This window comes from Chelon labrosus (genome assembly GCF_963514085.1).
Source record: "Chelon labrosus genome assembly, chromosome: 10".
Taxonomy (NCBI): domain Eukaryota; kingdom Metazoa; phylum Chordata; class Actinopteri; order Mugiliformes; family Mugilidae; genus Chelon; species Chelon labrosus.
In genome coordinates this window covers 2,954,025-2,970,741 of record NC_140360.1, presented here as the reverse complement: position 1 = coordinate 2,970,741, position 16,717 = coordinate 2,954,025, and the positions used below count along the sequence as shown (strand labels likewise).

Here is a 16,717-nt window from a genome sequence, read left to right as displayed (position 1 = left end):
AAAGTCTTTTTCCCAATAAATACCTAAATACCTATTTAGGCCACATTCAGAGCCTCTTATAATTCCCTATTGCTGTATCAGAACCATGAACAGCTGTTTGTTGTGTGTGCCATGTTTGGGGTTGATGTTGCTTATTTTGGAACCTTATATAGGTTATTCAAGGCATCAGGAGCATAAAACCTAAAATCTGTCTTTCCCAATTCAGTTATTATCTTAGGAACCATAAATTGCAGTATATCCTTAGAACAGAGATTGTATTTTCCACATGTCAAGCAAGTCAAGCTCAAAATAGAAGAATGGATTTGTTAATAAAAACATCCCAATGACTAAGGAGGCGTGTTCATAAAGTAGGCCAGTTCGCTTTTGAAATAACACGCAATGGTGAGTAAGACATCCACAGTTTATGATAAATCCCAGAGCCCTGTAATACATGTTATCCAGCATATTAAGACATTAAACTGAGGTATTCATGTACAACACGTTATCATAATCAATTACAGATAAAAAAAAAAAAAAGGTAGACTCCACCACTTTCTGTTTCAAATATTAGGAAAAACAAGAATTGTTTCTGTAATAAAATCTTCAGCGTTTGTTTTTGCGGCATATTGGACATGTTCCTTAAAAGAACTGGTCATCAATTAAAAATCAGTATTGAGTAGAAGATGCAGTAAACAAAGCTGTTCTTGTAGTCTATCTAAAATGTTCTAAAGCTGGTATTTGAGAGTGACTTACTTAACTTCAATTTCATTTAAAGGCAATTTCTAGCAAGTCATAAAGAGACTATAATGTGACATCACCAAGGTAATTTAGTGAATTTCATATGTATGCTCCCACCCCGCCCTCTTCCACAACTGTAAATATTTGCACTCTAAGAAGGTATGTCAATCTAAAAAGACACACACACACAAAATAAACGATCCTACCACTGACTCAGCAAGAAAAGGTGGAAAAACTAGATGATGGTTTCATGTTACTCATAAGCAGCCATGATTACAAAAGAGTATTGATTCAGATGCCTGCATATTCACCGGGGTGTCTGCAGTATATGGACACAATGACAGAGGTTTGTTAACCACTGAGCCCTTTGTACTTGAAAGGGAGTAAATTCCACAACATTTTTGTCCATCTGCAGTTTGATTAACATCACGTGGACGAGCCAGAAGACTATTGGGACAATGTTTAGTGGACAGATGAGACCAAAGTAGAATAGTTTGGTTTAAATGAGATGAAACAACACTGCATCATTCCAGCATCAGAACCTCATCCCTCCATCAAACATGGGGGTGCTAATGTCCTGGTTTGGGCCTGTTCTGCTGCATCTGGACCAGGACGGCTTGTCCTCACTGATGGACCAATGAATTCTGAATTCTACCAGTGAACTCTAAAAGAAAATGTCAGGACATCTGTCCATGAGCTGAATGTGAAGAGAAACTGGGTCATGCAGCAAGACAACGAGAACCAAGAACACAAGTGGTTCTACAGAAGAACGGTTAAAGAAGAACAAGATGAATGTTTAGGAACGGCCAAGTCAAAGTCCTGACCTTAATCCAATAGAAATGTTGTGGAAGGACCTGAAGCAAGCAGTTGATGTGAGGAAACCCACCAACATCTCAGAACTGAAGTGGTTCTGTTCTGAGGAATGGGCTAAAATTCCTCCAAGCTGCTGTAGACCACTGATCAGCTGTTACCAGAAACATTTAGTTACAAGGAGGTCACAGCAGAGACTGGAAACAAGGAGGCTCTGACTTTTGCAACTCACAGATATGAAATCCCAAATACAGTTGTAAGGTCTTTGGTGCAAGGACAAGCTGCAAACTCTTGTTGCTCAACTCTGAGAGTTTGCAGCAGAAAAGACTCCTATTCACTGTTACATATATGTACACTGATGGTTTGCTCAACTGCATGTTTGTTTTTGAATTTGCAAAACAAACAGATGAATCCTAGATTATATAATCCATTTTTTTTTTTTTTTTTACTTTTTAAAAACTTAATTTTCACGTTATGAGCTCACATTCAGCATAACACTTGTCTGTATCTAGGTCTTGGGGACAGTGACTGAGCCTAATAATGAGCTACAGCAGGTAAAATAATTATCAATTTTATTTATATAGCACAAATTATAAGTCTTAATCTAAACCGAGAAAGAAAAAGCAACACAAAAACATCCGTCAGAAGGTGGAGAGCACTTCTTTTATTTTAAATATGTCTTCATTCGTTTAGCCTGCATACAGTAACGTATCAGCACATAACTACACAGCACAGAGGTGGACTGCTGCCGCCCGCACCAGTCGCAGCTCGGCCCATATGCAACATCGACAGCCACGGTCAATATCGGACAGCCAAGCCAGCGGGTTCCTTCGTTTTAAACTCCATTTAAAACTATTTATCTGAGATACAAAGAAAACCACAAGGACGCCTGCGTACAAGACAGACTTCAGTTAGGCAGTGTGGTAGTTTACTGACAGTGGCAAAAAAAAACAAAAAAGAAAATCTATATATCAGCTTTGTTGATTCCCAGAGATAGAAAGTTGGCATCTGTAAAATACATGATTGAAGGCCGGGGTGGGTCACAATTTGATTGCTTCCACTGCCCACCTTTTCTTTTTCTTTTTTTTTTGTAAATTTCAACAAAATAAATCAAAATCGTCTTTGCACTGTTCGACCTGTTTATGGCTTTAAATGGGGTTTAAAGACTCGGCGAAGATGAGAAGGCAAATATAATAACAATAAATATAATAACAACGCAAATTGTATACAAAGCTTCTCGACGTACGCGCAGCTAAGGTTTCCGTCAGGTCTGGAACATGCAGGCAGGGCAAGGTAGCAGCCTGTGAGGATATCTAGGCACACGTCGTCATCTACTGGCTGTGATCGGTTCTCCTTTGCGCCAATTAGCCCGCTCACACCTTTGGTTAGCGTCTTCGGTGAAAAAGAAAAACGGCGCTCGTACACAGAGATGTCCGTTTACGCAGCTCAGTCCCTGCGTTGCACCGTTCAGGCCTCGCATGACTCACGCTAAGCCTCAAACAGAAACTCCTTTCGTTTTACCCAATTCTGAGCTGGATAGGATACAAGTGTGTGCTTTTTATTTCCTTTTGTACACTTTAATTATTTATTTTTTTTGTTCTTGTAATGTGACAAGCTGCTAGTGGTTCATCGGCATTTTTGTACTTCCCAGCGTCACCATGCACAACCAACACTTCAAAAAAAATGAAGAAAAACACACAAAGAAAAGCAGTTCTAAACAATTTAAGATTAAGAATGCGGAGGTTCGTAAGGTTATGGCCCACAGTCTCTTGGAGCAAGAATAGGATGGAAAAAAAATATATAATTAACTCATAATAATACTTATAATTAAGTCACAGAGACAAAATAACAGAAACTGTCGTAGTTTGATGAAATAAGTAGTGGAACAATTGACTCGAGCCTCTTATTGAAGGGGCAGACTCTCCTAGCTTCTCTCCAGGTCACCCAGGTAGGAAGTCACCTGTGAAGACGGCAATAAGAAGAATACTTTAGACTTCACACTCAACGTTATTATTGTCATTACTGTAAGTGCTTCACAGCGAAATGCAGGTAAAAATGACATGCTAACCATTTTTAATGCTAAAACAATACCACATTCACCTTTGCCCATGTCTATTTAACTGCGTCTATGTATGAATTTTCCAACACAGCCGGTTGAAGGTAGTCAAACCGTCTGCTCACACGTCTTGGCCCAGTGCACAGTTGATATACAGAGCAGCTTAAAGGTTCATGCGTCCTTCCTTTTCTACACTTCTGCATAAAATGACTCAAAACATCAGCGGATTTTCACGGAGAGTCTGATCTTCGCAACACATGTTTGAGGAAGTTTACGATGGCAACGGACAACGGAGCTTTCTGAGGAGCTCAGAGAAAGAGTTGTTGTTGTTGCTCATCAGGCTGGAAAAGGTTCCAGAACCATCTCTAAAGAGTTTGGAACCCACAAATTATCCTCAGTCAGACAGATTGAAGACGACTGCTCCCCTCCACAAGAGTGGTCCACCAACAAAGATCACTCCATAATAGTCTGAGAGGTCCCAAAGGAACCCAGGGGAACTTCTAAGCAGCTGAAGGCCTCTCTCTCATTGGCTAACGTTAATGTTGATGAATCCACTGAACAACCATGGTGTGATGGACAAAGACACTGCTCTCCAAGAAGAACATTTCTAAACATCATGTGGACAAGACAGAAGACTATTGGGACAATGTTTAGTGGACAGGTGAGACCAAAGTAGAATAGTTTGGTTTAAATGAGATGAAACATCACTGCATCATTCCAGCATCAGAACCTCATCCCTCCATCAAACATGGGGGTGCTAATGTCCTGGTTTGGGCCTGTTCTGCTGCATCTGGACCAGGACGTTCTTGTCATCATTGATGGACCATTGAATTCTGAATTCTACCAGTGAACTCTAAAAGAAAATGTCAGGACATCTGTCCATGAGCTGAATGTGAAGAGAAACTGGGTCATGCAGCAAGACAACGAGAACCAAGAACACAAGTGGTTCTACAAAAGAACGGTTAAAGAAGAACAAGATGAATGTTTAGGAACGGCCAAGTCAAAGTCCTGACCTTAATCCAATAGAAATGTTGTGGAAGGACCTGAAGCAAGCAGTTGATGTGAGGAAACCCACCAACATCTCAGAACTGAAGTGGTTCTGTTCTGAGGAATGGGCTAAAAGTCCTCCAAGCTGCTGTAGACCACTGATCAGCAGTTACTGGGAACGATTACAAGGCTTCACTGACTTTTGCAACTCACAGATATGAACTAATGGTTTATTTTCTTGAATTAATAAATGCATAAATAATAATTTATTTGTTAAACTGGGTTCTCTTTGTTGACTTTTAGGACTTCTGACGGTTTGAGTCATTTTTATGCAGAAATGTTGAAAATAGTTGATATTCTGTATGTCGTGAAAATACAGAAACACCAAGTGTCTCCCTGAGACGTAGTCAATATAAACTATTATATAATTTGGAGTTGATGCTTGTAACACTCTGTGTGTTCTATTAGCAGCCAAGTAAATGAGCTTAGACAATGTAATCTGTACATACATGTGTGTGATTCCAGTTGCAATAAGAGAGTAGTGAAAGTTGACCTGGTTGATGGTGCGTTACCTAAGCTTTTAATGAGAGTAACACCTGAAGCGCATTAATTAGCTCATCTCTCTGTATAAATGTAGGCAGTTTGTTGCAGTGTGAAGTACTTCAGTACTCCCACACTCCTCCTCGCAGCGGCCGGGCCGTAGGGAACAATGTGATCCACAGTCGCAGCTAAAACCAACAGGCCCGACAGCGTCCAACAAACTGCGATTTGCTGCGGATTACTTACGCAACACAAAAAAAGAACAGGCCGCGGACTTGTTTCATTCCAGGCCCAGCAGTTCGACGTCGAAGATGAGGGTGGCGTTGGGAGGGATGATGCCCGGGTGGCCTTTGTTTCCGTAAGCGAAATCGGGCGTGCAGGTCAGCTTGGCCCTCTGTCCGACGCTCATCTGGAACGAAGAGGAAGATAGCACAAACAGAGGAGAGAGATAACAGGTGTTAGCGGATAAAGATAATTGGACCGTGATGCAGTCGCTGCAGTGTAAAGTCAGATAATAAGCCACAGGGGACGGTGAAAAGTCACAGGGAAAACAGCTTATTTACTAACGATGCTTCAGCATTCCTAAGACGATATTTACTGCAGCCATCTAAAGCTTAAATAGACACCAGCCTCCTCATCAAAGCACCGCAGTCCTGAGCATGTGAGATATGGATCTGTGTCCGAGCTCTATTAGCGTGGCGTGCGCAGGGTGAATGGAAAGCCTGGGGAGTGAAAACTCGATAATGGAACCGTGTCAATAAATTCATGTATTTCAGTGCACGGACTAAACGCATTATCAACTGTAAAACGCCTCTTCTTTCTCACCACAACAATGACGTCTTCCACTGCGTGACTATGCACAAATAAACACAAGTTGAAACTAGGACGACTGAACTTATAGAGCTGTCTATGAATCCAGTTGACCTTGTTTTATGGACAATCCTTTACCTGGACGACTGAGAACCTTCACAGACTCGGCTGCATGACCTTTTCTAACTGAAATTTCTTAGTTTCAATGGCACTGATAAATGCGGCCTGCAGAATGTCTATTCATTTGCAAAACATTGACTTTTCTCGTGTGCACAATCGGGGTTTCTGCAGGTTACGCCGCAATGAACCTAAGACAGAGAAACACTGAGAACAGAAAGGACTACTATGTAAATACTTGAGTCTATTGTGCTTGGAGGCTGTATTTAACTTCCTAGTAACTTTCAGAGAGGGTGAAAGGTTTTGGCGCCCTTCACATTTTTCTATATTTCTCCACAAATATTACACAAGTTCTGAAAGCAGACAAAGAGAACCCAATAAAACAAATGAAAAAGAAAATATTACCCTTGTGTATTTGTTTACTCAGGATCGGTGCGGTGCACCTCTAGGAGTTAATTCCAAGTCCAAATTAGAGTCCATCTGTTTACAAGTGTTTCCAGTCAATGTGATGACTCAGGTGCCGATTAGTTCCTGTTTTGTTTAAATAGAAATTCAGGGATTTGTCTCAGTCTGATCTTCACTACACACGCTTGTAACGATGGCACCGACAAAGAAGCTTTGTTGCTGCTTATCACGTCAGAACTGAAGCGGTTCGGTACAAAGACAACTGGCTAAAATTCCTCCAAGCTGCTGCAGACGACGGATCAGCAGGTACCGGAAACGTTTAGTTACAAAGAGGTCACAGCAGATACTGGAAACAAAGGTTCACTTACTATTGTAACTCACAGATATGAACAAATGATTGTTAATTTCTGAATAGATGGACTCTAATGTGTCTTTGAAATTAACCTGTAATCCTTCTAGTCTAGGAATCTGCATTTGCAGCTCTCAGATATGTAATACTGGCTCATTTTCCATTTGTTTGACTGGGTTCTCTTTGTCTACTTTCAGGATTTGTGTGAAAATCCACTGATAGTTTTGAGTCATTTTTATGCAGAAATGCAGCACTGTACCTGGACACGGATAATAGGAGGAATTGACCAACTACAGATTCATTCATTTAATTATTTTGAAAAACTGTCTCGAGTCAGTGAACCTCCTGAAGCACCGTCCGCTGTCGTCTCTCAGTTTATCGTCTCCTTGTGCTCCCGCATACCTGCACTACGCCTTCCTCCCAGCCTCGGATGACTTCCTGCTTGCCAATCTTGAAGCGGAAAGGCTTGTCCCTGTCGCGAGACGAGTCAAACTTCCGACCGTCTGTGAGGGAGCCTAAAGAGACACGGAGACAGAGTGGAGAAAAAAGAACGTTGGAGTCGTCGGTTATACCCAGCAGATAGAAGCTCGTGTTGAAACGTTTCATAAAACGACTGGACAACATTCATCATCACTGCTCTGTGTGTGCGTGTGTGTGTGTGTGTGTGTGTGTGGGGGGGGGTGGGTGTGTGTGTGTGTGTGTGTGTGTGTGCGTGCACTGAAATGAAGAGGATTCCAAGGATCTCAGAAATAGCCAGCAGCTGTCTGCAGGGGTGGGTTTCAGTGTGACAGTCGGGGAAAACATAAGAATCAATCCACAGAATAGCAGCGACTCTCCAAGACTATTTTCGCCGGCGCTATTACTGTTATTAGCGCCAGCTAGGCAGCATGTGTGTGTGTGTGTGTGTGGGAGGGGGCTTGGCACGGTGGGACGTGTGCGTAGGTGCAACGTTGCACATGTCACCGAGCACATCAGGGGGCGTCTGGCAAAGATGCACCCTGTAATCCCGGCGGCAGAGTGGGTCTCCTGTCCTCTTCTGGACATCTAGACAGCAGCCTAATGGACGTATCTGCAGGCGTCACTCCAGCAGCAAAACAACGCAGAGATAGCGTTTCCCACGCTGGCCGTTTCCTGCACACAGAGCCTCTCCAGAATCCCGAAAAATCCAGGTTTTGATCTTCCAGCAGATGTCTGGCTTCTTGCTTGTGCAAACGAATATCCGGTTTCATGTCAAGGCCGCTTTGTCGGCTGACAGGAAGGGAGACGGCCCAGAGAGGAAATCCTGCCAGTTGAGTCATATTAACCAACAAATAAAGAGAATCCAGGCTTCTTATGCCTCAAGAGGAACAGGGAAAAATGCTTCACTGAGAGCGGCCCGGGCCTCCAATTGGGTCTTACGTCACGTTACATAATCTTGAGGCAAAGAGGCTTGTGTTACACTGAGTTATGTGAGTCTCGACAAGTCTGAGAGCAGCTTCGCCAGACTAACAGGTGCAGACGAATGTACGGCGTCTAGCGCGCTGGAAAGCTAAGGCCTTCTTCTAAAAACTCTGTTTGCTGCTGATGCCGCGTGTTTGCGCTGCATTTAAATTGTCTTTTAATGCGTTGCAGAGCATGCTAACTCAGATAGTAGACTATTCATGTTCAGTCCAGAAGACGAATCCTGACGAAGCTGTTGCGCCGCGAGAAAGTTCAAATATGTGTTTTGTTGTTTTTGTAATTGCTAACATGTGCACGGTTAAATTATCACCTTATCCTGATGTTTAGCAGAAAATATTGATCATTGTAGCTAACATCTGCTAATCTTCAGATATTTGATTAAAGACTAAAGCACTAACGCACTGGTAGAAAAGATTCCCAGATGTTAGCGCTACATGCGTGATCTCGTACGGTCCTTTTGATTTCTGACTGGACATTTCAGTTAAACGCAAAACTAATGGCGCTGATGCAAATGTTGGCAAGCTAAATCACTGACCCACATTGCTTAAACGTTTCAAATATATACCTGCTAAACATGTGCACTGTGTGCTGCTGCTTAGAATTTAAACTCGCTGATGTTGGCATTCAGCTCTAAAGTCCAACCTTTATGAGGCGTGTTAGGACATTTAAACAGCAACTAAAATGATAAATTGATCAACTGTAGTCTTTGTTTTAGACAAAAACTCACTTGTCGTGTTTTCTAGCATTCTGTTTTACAGGGACCTTAAAGTCTTCCCGTCTTTTTCTTTTAGCTACCTTAGACGTACATGTTTCCCAGAAGACGAATCCTGATGAATGTGGTGATCAACTAAGTTTTCCTCTATAGCGCCATCAGAACGTTCACATTTGTTTGAAATGTCTTTGTTATAAATCAAAAGAACGACCACAATTTTTGGCGCTAATGTTCATTTCCTCCTCGAGGTCACACGTGTAGCGCTGACATCCGGGAAAATCTTTTAATAAATATCTGCAAAGCTGAGGCACTGATGCAAATTAGCAAATGTTAGCCAAACTGCTAAACATCAACATTAGGTGAGAATTTAAGTGTGCGGACATTAGCATTTAAAAAAAAAAAAATTAAACTTCTGGTGGCTGTGAAGGGGAAACTTGGTGGATCAACAGATCCATCAGGATTCATCTTCTGGGGAACATGAACGTCTACTAGCAGTCCATCCTGTAGCTGTGTTGAAATGTTTCAAACTAACAGACGGATACAAAACCACAAACTGTTAATGCATTAACACTTTGGTCTGCGATCAATTATCTGCAAAACTAAGACACTGATGGGAATTAGCAAAGGTTAGCTAATCTATAGTGAGGAAAATGTTCATATCTATAACACCTAAACATCAGCTTGGCTCAAAAGCAATTAGCAAATGTTAGCATGCTGGTCTACAGTCAGTTATCCGCTAAGCTGAAGGTACTGATGTTACCTACAACGATGAAAATGTTCAAATCTATAACTGCTAAACATCAGAATTGGTTGTTGCTGAGAATTTAAACACGCTGACGTTAGCGTTCAGCTTAAAAGCGATTAGCGAAGGTTAGCATGCTAAATCACACGTAGCACTAACTGGAAGATGTTCAAATCTACAACCGCTAAACATCAGCATTAGGTGAGAATTTAAGCATGAAGACATTAGCAACTGCAAATTTTGAACCCTCTGGTAGCGCTAAAAGGCTAAAAGGGAAAACAGATTCATCAGGATTCATCTTCTGGGGAACATGAACGTCTACTAGCAGTCCCTCTTGTAGATGTTGAAATGTTTCAAACGAACAGACGAATACAAAACCACAAACTACTAATGCATTAACACTTTGGTCTGCGATTAATTATCCGCAAAACTAAGGCAATTAGCAAATGTTAGCATGGTAAATCACATGTAGCACTAACATCTGGATAATGTTTGAGGTAATGCTTTGGTCTAGACTCAAAATGTCTGCAAAACCGAGGCATTGATGCTAATCAGTGAATATCAGCGTGTTAAATCACTAAACTACAGTGACGAAACTTTGCAAATTTACTGTCGACAACCTGACAATGTTTCAGTCTTTCTGAAAAGTTTGTGGTTTGGGACAGTTGTATGTGTCTGTCATTCGTTTGTCAGGACTGAAACATTACAACAGCTACCGGAGTGATCTCTAGCAGACGTTCATGTTCCCCAGAAGATGAATCCTGATGAATCTGGAGCGTTTTTTTTAGCTGAAGCTGCAGAAATTTCATCAGATGAAATGAAAAACTGATCAGTTGTAGTTAGATTCAGTCTCAATCTGCTGCTGCAGGAGCTGAAGGAGCTCTACATGAGTTTATTTGCTCACTAACCCACCAATCAGGATCATTTAGTACATCTGTCTGTAAGGACAATAATCCTTATAATCACCATATAATCTTGTTTGTTGGTCACAGGCACAAAACAAATATTATAAAAAAAAAATAAATAAAAAAAAATGTGAAAAGATCCCATCTGACATCATGACCCTTTAATTATAGTGGAGCCATATGTTTGTGTGGCCTCTGCAGAAAATATTACAGGAGCAGCACAGCCAGTCTATTATTGCAGTCAGACCCAGACGGTTATAATCGGCTCAACTAAGCGCCACCAACCCCCCCCCCAAAAAAAAAACGACCCCGGAGAAACTCCCAACAAAGACAGAAAAGCGCAGGAAATCAGACGGGATTTAAAATCTGTCTGTTTGTCTGTCTGTCTGTCTGGACATCTGAGGGAACCCTGCGGCAGATTCCGTGAAAGCCCCCCCCGCCCCCCCCCCCCATTCTTTTTTTATCCACATCTTTTGTTAAATCTCCAGACGAGTCAAAGTGACCACGTTCATCCAGGGGTCTTTACGAGGCCGCTGGTACGGAGCGCTCGGCCCAGACTGATGGAGGCGCGCATTTATTTTACGCAGTGGTGAATCCAGAGCGCAGTCCCACTACCACCGCTGCTGCTGCTGCTGCTGCTGTGGACACAGCCTTGCCAAAAGCACAAATATGTCTCCAGCATTTTCACGCAACCCCAGCCTGTGACTGTCTGTCTGTCTGTCTGTCATGCCTCTTTGCCCCACTGAGAAACGACCGTCTGTAGAGGTTTGAGGCTGAGACACGTCTGGTCTGCTGCTTGCGCACAGTTTGTGCGACTACAACTCACTGACACTGTCCAACGTCTGGACTGGCAATATCTGCATGTCCTGCCACTTAGAGGATTCCCATGCTGGGCTATTTCTCCCCCCTCCCCAATACACACACACACACACACACACTCACACACACACACACAGAGACGCAGACAGACAGTTGCCCGCAGCCGTCACTCCACTTGCACGGCCTTCGCGGCTAAATCTGCAGAGAGAATGTGTCCGTGCATGCATGCATGCAGGGTGGCAAGTTTCTCGTTTCACACTCACCGACATAATGCACCACGCACGTCTGTCCTTTTTTGGGGAAAGTCCGTCCTGTGGAGAAACCAAAAGAGGCGCTTAATATAACGGGAGGGGAGAGGAGAGGAGAGGAGGGGAGGGACGGGGGGGGCACACGGCGCAAATTAAAGGCAGCGCTTCCTGCGTCTGCGCTGGAATTACATGCACAACACAAAAGTGATCGAGCACAAGCAACACATAACCCGTCCACCCCACCCCCCTTCCCCGTGCACTGGCTTTACCGTCACCGGGGGTGATGGTCTCGATTTCCACTCCCATGATTGTATTTGTATTATTCTTATTATTATTGTAGCGGTGCGTCCTGGAGCTGCTGCTGCTGCTGCTACGATCCCTGCACCCGGCAACACTCCCGTCTGTCTGCTCGCTCCTACGGCGGATGTTCCCAGCTCTAGCTCTAGCTCTCTCTCTCTCTCTCTCTCTCTCTCTCTCTCTCTGTGCATGAAGACCACCGTCAATCGCCCCCCATCAATTGCGCAGCAGCACTTCCGCCCACCTCCAAAATAAAACGCGTTTCATTCCAACAGTTTCCTCGGTCATTTCTGAACACTTCACAGTAAACTGCAAATTATTATATTATATGTTATATGTTATATGTGATGTGTGACTTTTTGTATGAGACTGTGATGTTAACATCAAATGCTGCTGTCTTTCTTTTATGGAATGAATTGATGTGTGAAGAAGAATATCCTTTATAGGACAATAAAGACTCTATCTATCTAAACACGTAGCATGTAAAGTGCTTTTAAATGAAACCACGTGGAGGAAAAGACATAGGTTATTGTACAATCTTGCACTGATGCCTCACAGCCAGAAGGTTCTGGGTTCTAATCCATCATGGGCCGACTGGTTCCTTCCTGTGTGGAGTTTGCATGTTCTCCCTGTGTCTGCGTGGGTTCTCTCCAGGTTCTCCAGCTTCCTCCCACCATCCAAAGACATGCTGGTTAGGTTCAGTGGGGATTCTAAATTGGCCGTAGGTGTGAGTGTCTCTCTGTGTTAGCCCTGTGATAGACTGGAGACCTGTCCAGGGTGGACCCCGCCTCTAGACCAATGAGAGCTGGGATACCCTTCACGGGACAAGCAGTTACAGAAGATGAATGAATGAATCAAATAGGACCTTCTTCTCATTCATTCATTCATCTTCTGTAGCTGCTTGTCCCGTGAAGGGTCGAGAGGGGCTGGAGCTTATCCCAGCTGTCATTGGGCGAGAGGTGGGGTCCACCCTGGACAGGTCTCCAGTCTATCACAGGGTTAACGCTTTTACCTTTTAGTATAACTTAGTATATTGGTTTCTTAAAATGGTTTAGTGAAGCCGTGAGGAATCTGTTTGTGTGAACATGTGGTGGTGGTAATGAGTTAGAGACACGTGCTTGTTAGTGGAAATGGGAGTTGGGGAGATGATGGTTAAATGCTAGAATTAACCACAGCTGACGTCCTGTCGTAGCCTGTGATCTGCTTCATGCCCGTCCACACGTCTGTCCTCATGTTGTTCCGCTGTCGTTCCGTCTATTCTCCAGCTTCTGTCCGTAGCTTCCAGGGTTTTGTTTTCCCGCACAGTGCCGTTGATAAAAAGCTAGGAGAACTAAGTCCGATCTAATGTGATTAAAATCTCCAGTAATGGCCAGAAAAGCATGGGGGGGGGGGGGGGGGGGGTGCTGAGACTGTAACCTAGCAACAGTAGCGTGCCACGTCACATGGCGATGCCCCTGTCCAGCTGACGGTGGAATGTAAACTCTGACCAGTAAATATGGGAGGAAGAAGAAAGGTGTTAGTCAGATGTGTAACACAACAGTATTCCATCAATGGATCATATTCCAAGATGACAACGTCAGGATTCATGGGGCTCAGATTGTGAAAGAGTGGTTCAGGGAGCATGAGACATCATTGTCACGCATGGATTGGCCACCACAGAGTCCAGACCTTAACCCCATTGAGAATCTTTGGGATGTGCTGGAGAAGGCTTTGTGCAGTGGTCAGACTCTCCCATCATCAATACAAGGAAATAAATGTGGTGACATTGAAGGAGCTTATGGAAACAATGCCCTTTGGCCAGGCAGCGTATACAGACCATGGTACGAAGACACTGGACCTGAAATAAACTGTAAATTTCAAAAACTTGCCAACAACAAAGTTATTTACAACTATTCACATTAAAATGCAGGCAATACCTGAGGTGTTTTTTTGTACAACAATCCACAAAACAACCAGGAGTCACAATAAGAGGCCACACAAATGATTAGTGCCACTCCAGATAACAGTTCCTGTGCACGTCACATGGCCTGACCCTTCCAGTGTGTGTCACTCCTCCTGTTCTCCACCTGGAGGCAGCGTTTACACTTCAATCCTCCTGTGGTGGGTTTTTCAGAGGTGGCTGTGACAGTGGGCACAGGAACAGTTCCCCTGCTCTGGAGAACACCTGCCTTGTCCATGCCGCAGAGCTGACACACCAGCTCCACCATGAGGTCTTTGCGTGCCGTGAGATGTATCTGCTTGACAGCGCTCATCTCACGGTGCGAGATGAAGGCATTTGTTGCAAAGTCCAGGAAGTGGACAGGTCTAGCCCACCCTTGTCTCTGGCGCCCCATCTCGTCTGCAGCCATCCTGTTTAAATAATCCTCCTTTTCTCTGTCTCTGTTGCTTTCCTTCATGGCTATTTCTCATTAGATTGAGACGACCTCCTGCCTGGTTGACACTTTTGGCTCAGACTACTTCAATTCAGACTTTCCCAGTCAGTCCTGGATTAAATATGTTCTGTTCATGACAGTATTCAGTGATATCCTGGTCTTTAAGCCAGCGCTGACCCCCGGGAATAAACTTCTAGAGAGAAAATCCCAAACACTACGTCTTTTTTATGAAACAAAAACAACCTTTAATGTCAGTTTGACATTTAATATGTATAACCTTAATTCACATGAAGTTCTTTTCTTAAAAATAACTTTCAACCTTTCTCAATGAATTCTTCAGTACTACATTGCCAGTCAGACCAGTCCAGTTTTGTGTTCAGGTTTGATTTATTAGACTGCATCTTCCTCTAGCAAGTGAAGCATCTATATGTTACTAAGCTTACAGGCAAATTGTTCCTTTTTGAATTTCATTCATTCATTCATCTTCTGTAACCGCTTGTTCCTGTGAAGGGTCGCGGGGTCTGCTGGAGCCTATCCCAAGTTTTGAATTTGCACATAAGACAGTAAAAAGACAGGGCCTGCTCAGGAGGTAGAGCGGGTTGTCCACGAACCAGAGGGTTAGCGGTTCGGTCCCCGGAATGTGCCACATGCCGAGGTGTCCTTGAGCAAGACACTGAATGTGTGAATGTGTGTGAGCGAATGGGTAGATGTGTCTGTGACTGTAAAGCGCTTTGAGTGCCAATAGGTAGAAAAGCACTACATAAAAGCAAGGCCATTTACCGTTTAAAAACAGAACTGACTCGAAAGGAATGAATTTAAAATGAACAATGATTAAAACCATTATCCATGTTTAAATTTGAAATAAGTGACTGTGATATATTTTTGTTAATTGGAGGTACTTTTATTCATCTTCTGTAACCGCTTGTCCTGTATAGGGTCACAAGGGGGGTGGATGGTGGGCTGCAGCCTATCCCAGCATGTCTGTCCCCACACAGAAAGGAACCGGTCGGAGCATGGATTAGAACCCAGAACCTTCTTGCTGTGAGGCATCACCACCACACCACTGTACCCCCTGTACTTACATAGTGTGATCCATAAATAGTGGTCCATTTCGTGAGCCAGCCAGTCAGAGGTAAAACATGCTCCACCCATGATTTGCAGATAGATCAGTTATTCTGTGTAGGAGGTCAGACATTAAAGTAAACATACAAGCCTCCTTCTTCTTCTTCTTCTTCTTTTATTTGGTTTGACTGGCTGCTGATAAACCTGCTTTTCAGGTGCAGTACCTCTTACGTGCAGGACTGGATTGTGGAGCCACCGTTTTGTTTACATCGGTTGCCTGGCGACGTCATGGAGCCTGTCAAGATTCTAGAAGGCCGTCAGGTTCAACCACGTAGCGACAGTAACCAGGGGGCGTGGCAAAGATCAAAGGCAGCATGATGACATCACAGTTTGTCTTTGAACATGTATTGGAGACAAACAGGTCATTAGACAGACTATTAGCACGGTGAAGTCACTCTAGGTGGATCTACACAGTGATAGACATTAACACAGCTACATTAGTCAGTACCCCTTTAAAAACAAACACACTCATTTACTTTGAAATGCCTCAGTCAGAACACACGTTGTCCAGGGCCGCCTGGAGTCGAGTCCAGTCGGAATTAAACAAGCCAGAGCCGAAAGTCTACAACAGGCAGGAGGCCGTAGACATCAGTGCTCAGCGCTACATGTCAAAGCTAAAGGACCGACAACTTCTCGCTCAAATGAGAACTAGAAAAAGTAAGAAAGCAGCAGAGGACCGTGAGAAGGAGGAGTACTTAAACAGGGTCGCTGCAGAGGAGGTGGAGTGCCAGAGACAGGAGAAACAACAAGGTTTGGACAGAAGCAGCGGTTCGAGGTTTCGACAGGACAACTGCGTCAGAAGGTTCAACAGCGCAATCCACGCGGAACAGGTGAGACGAGAAAATGAGGCCTTCATGGATTTAAGGAGGAGAAGGGAAACGGAGGCACAAGAGAGGACCAGGCGGTCTGACGAGGAGACGAGGCGCAGACTGGCTGAAGCCAAAGAGCGAGAGGAGGAGAAGGCTCGTCAGCGCCGGCTTAAAGAACAGGCTGTCAGTGAGTACCGTCGTGAACAGGCGAGGCAGAGGAAAGCACTTAGACAGAGGCAAAAAGAGGAGGAAAGGGAAGAACGAAAGAGGTTACACCGCCTGGATAAAGAGTCTGCAGAGGAGGTGCGACTCCAGGCTAAACGCAAGGCTCAGTTTAACAAAGAGACCTCGAAAGAAACCCTAAACAGTATCTCCTTAAAGAAACTCCAGAGGGAGGAGGAGGCACAAAAGGGCGAGGAAGAGCAGAAGCACAGAACAAGAGTGCAGTGTGCAATGGAAG

At 43.9% G+C, this 16,717-nt stretch overlaps 1 protein-coding gene across 1 annotated transcript; it reads right to left on the bottom strand.

Moving 5' to 3' along the window:
• Positions 1-2,121: 2,121 nt before the first annotated feature.
• On the bottom strand, positions 2,122-12,046 carry fkbp1ab (FKBP prolyl isomerase 1Ab). The gene is made up of 5 exons (XM_084553528.1): positions 11,927-12,046; positions 11,673-11,720; positions 7,194-7,306; positions 5,357-5,519; positions 2,122-3,487 (listed from the first exon to the last, which is right to left on the bottom strand). Exons 1-4 carry the CDS (start codon positions 11,961-11,963, stop codon positions 5,391-5,393), a joined length of 327 nt encoding a protein of 108 aa, XP_084409654.1. The 5' UTR covers positions 11,964-12,046; the 3' UTR covers positions 2,122-3,487; positions 5,357-5,390.
• Between the last annotated feature and the right edge of the window lie 4,671 nt (positions 12,047-16,717).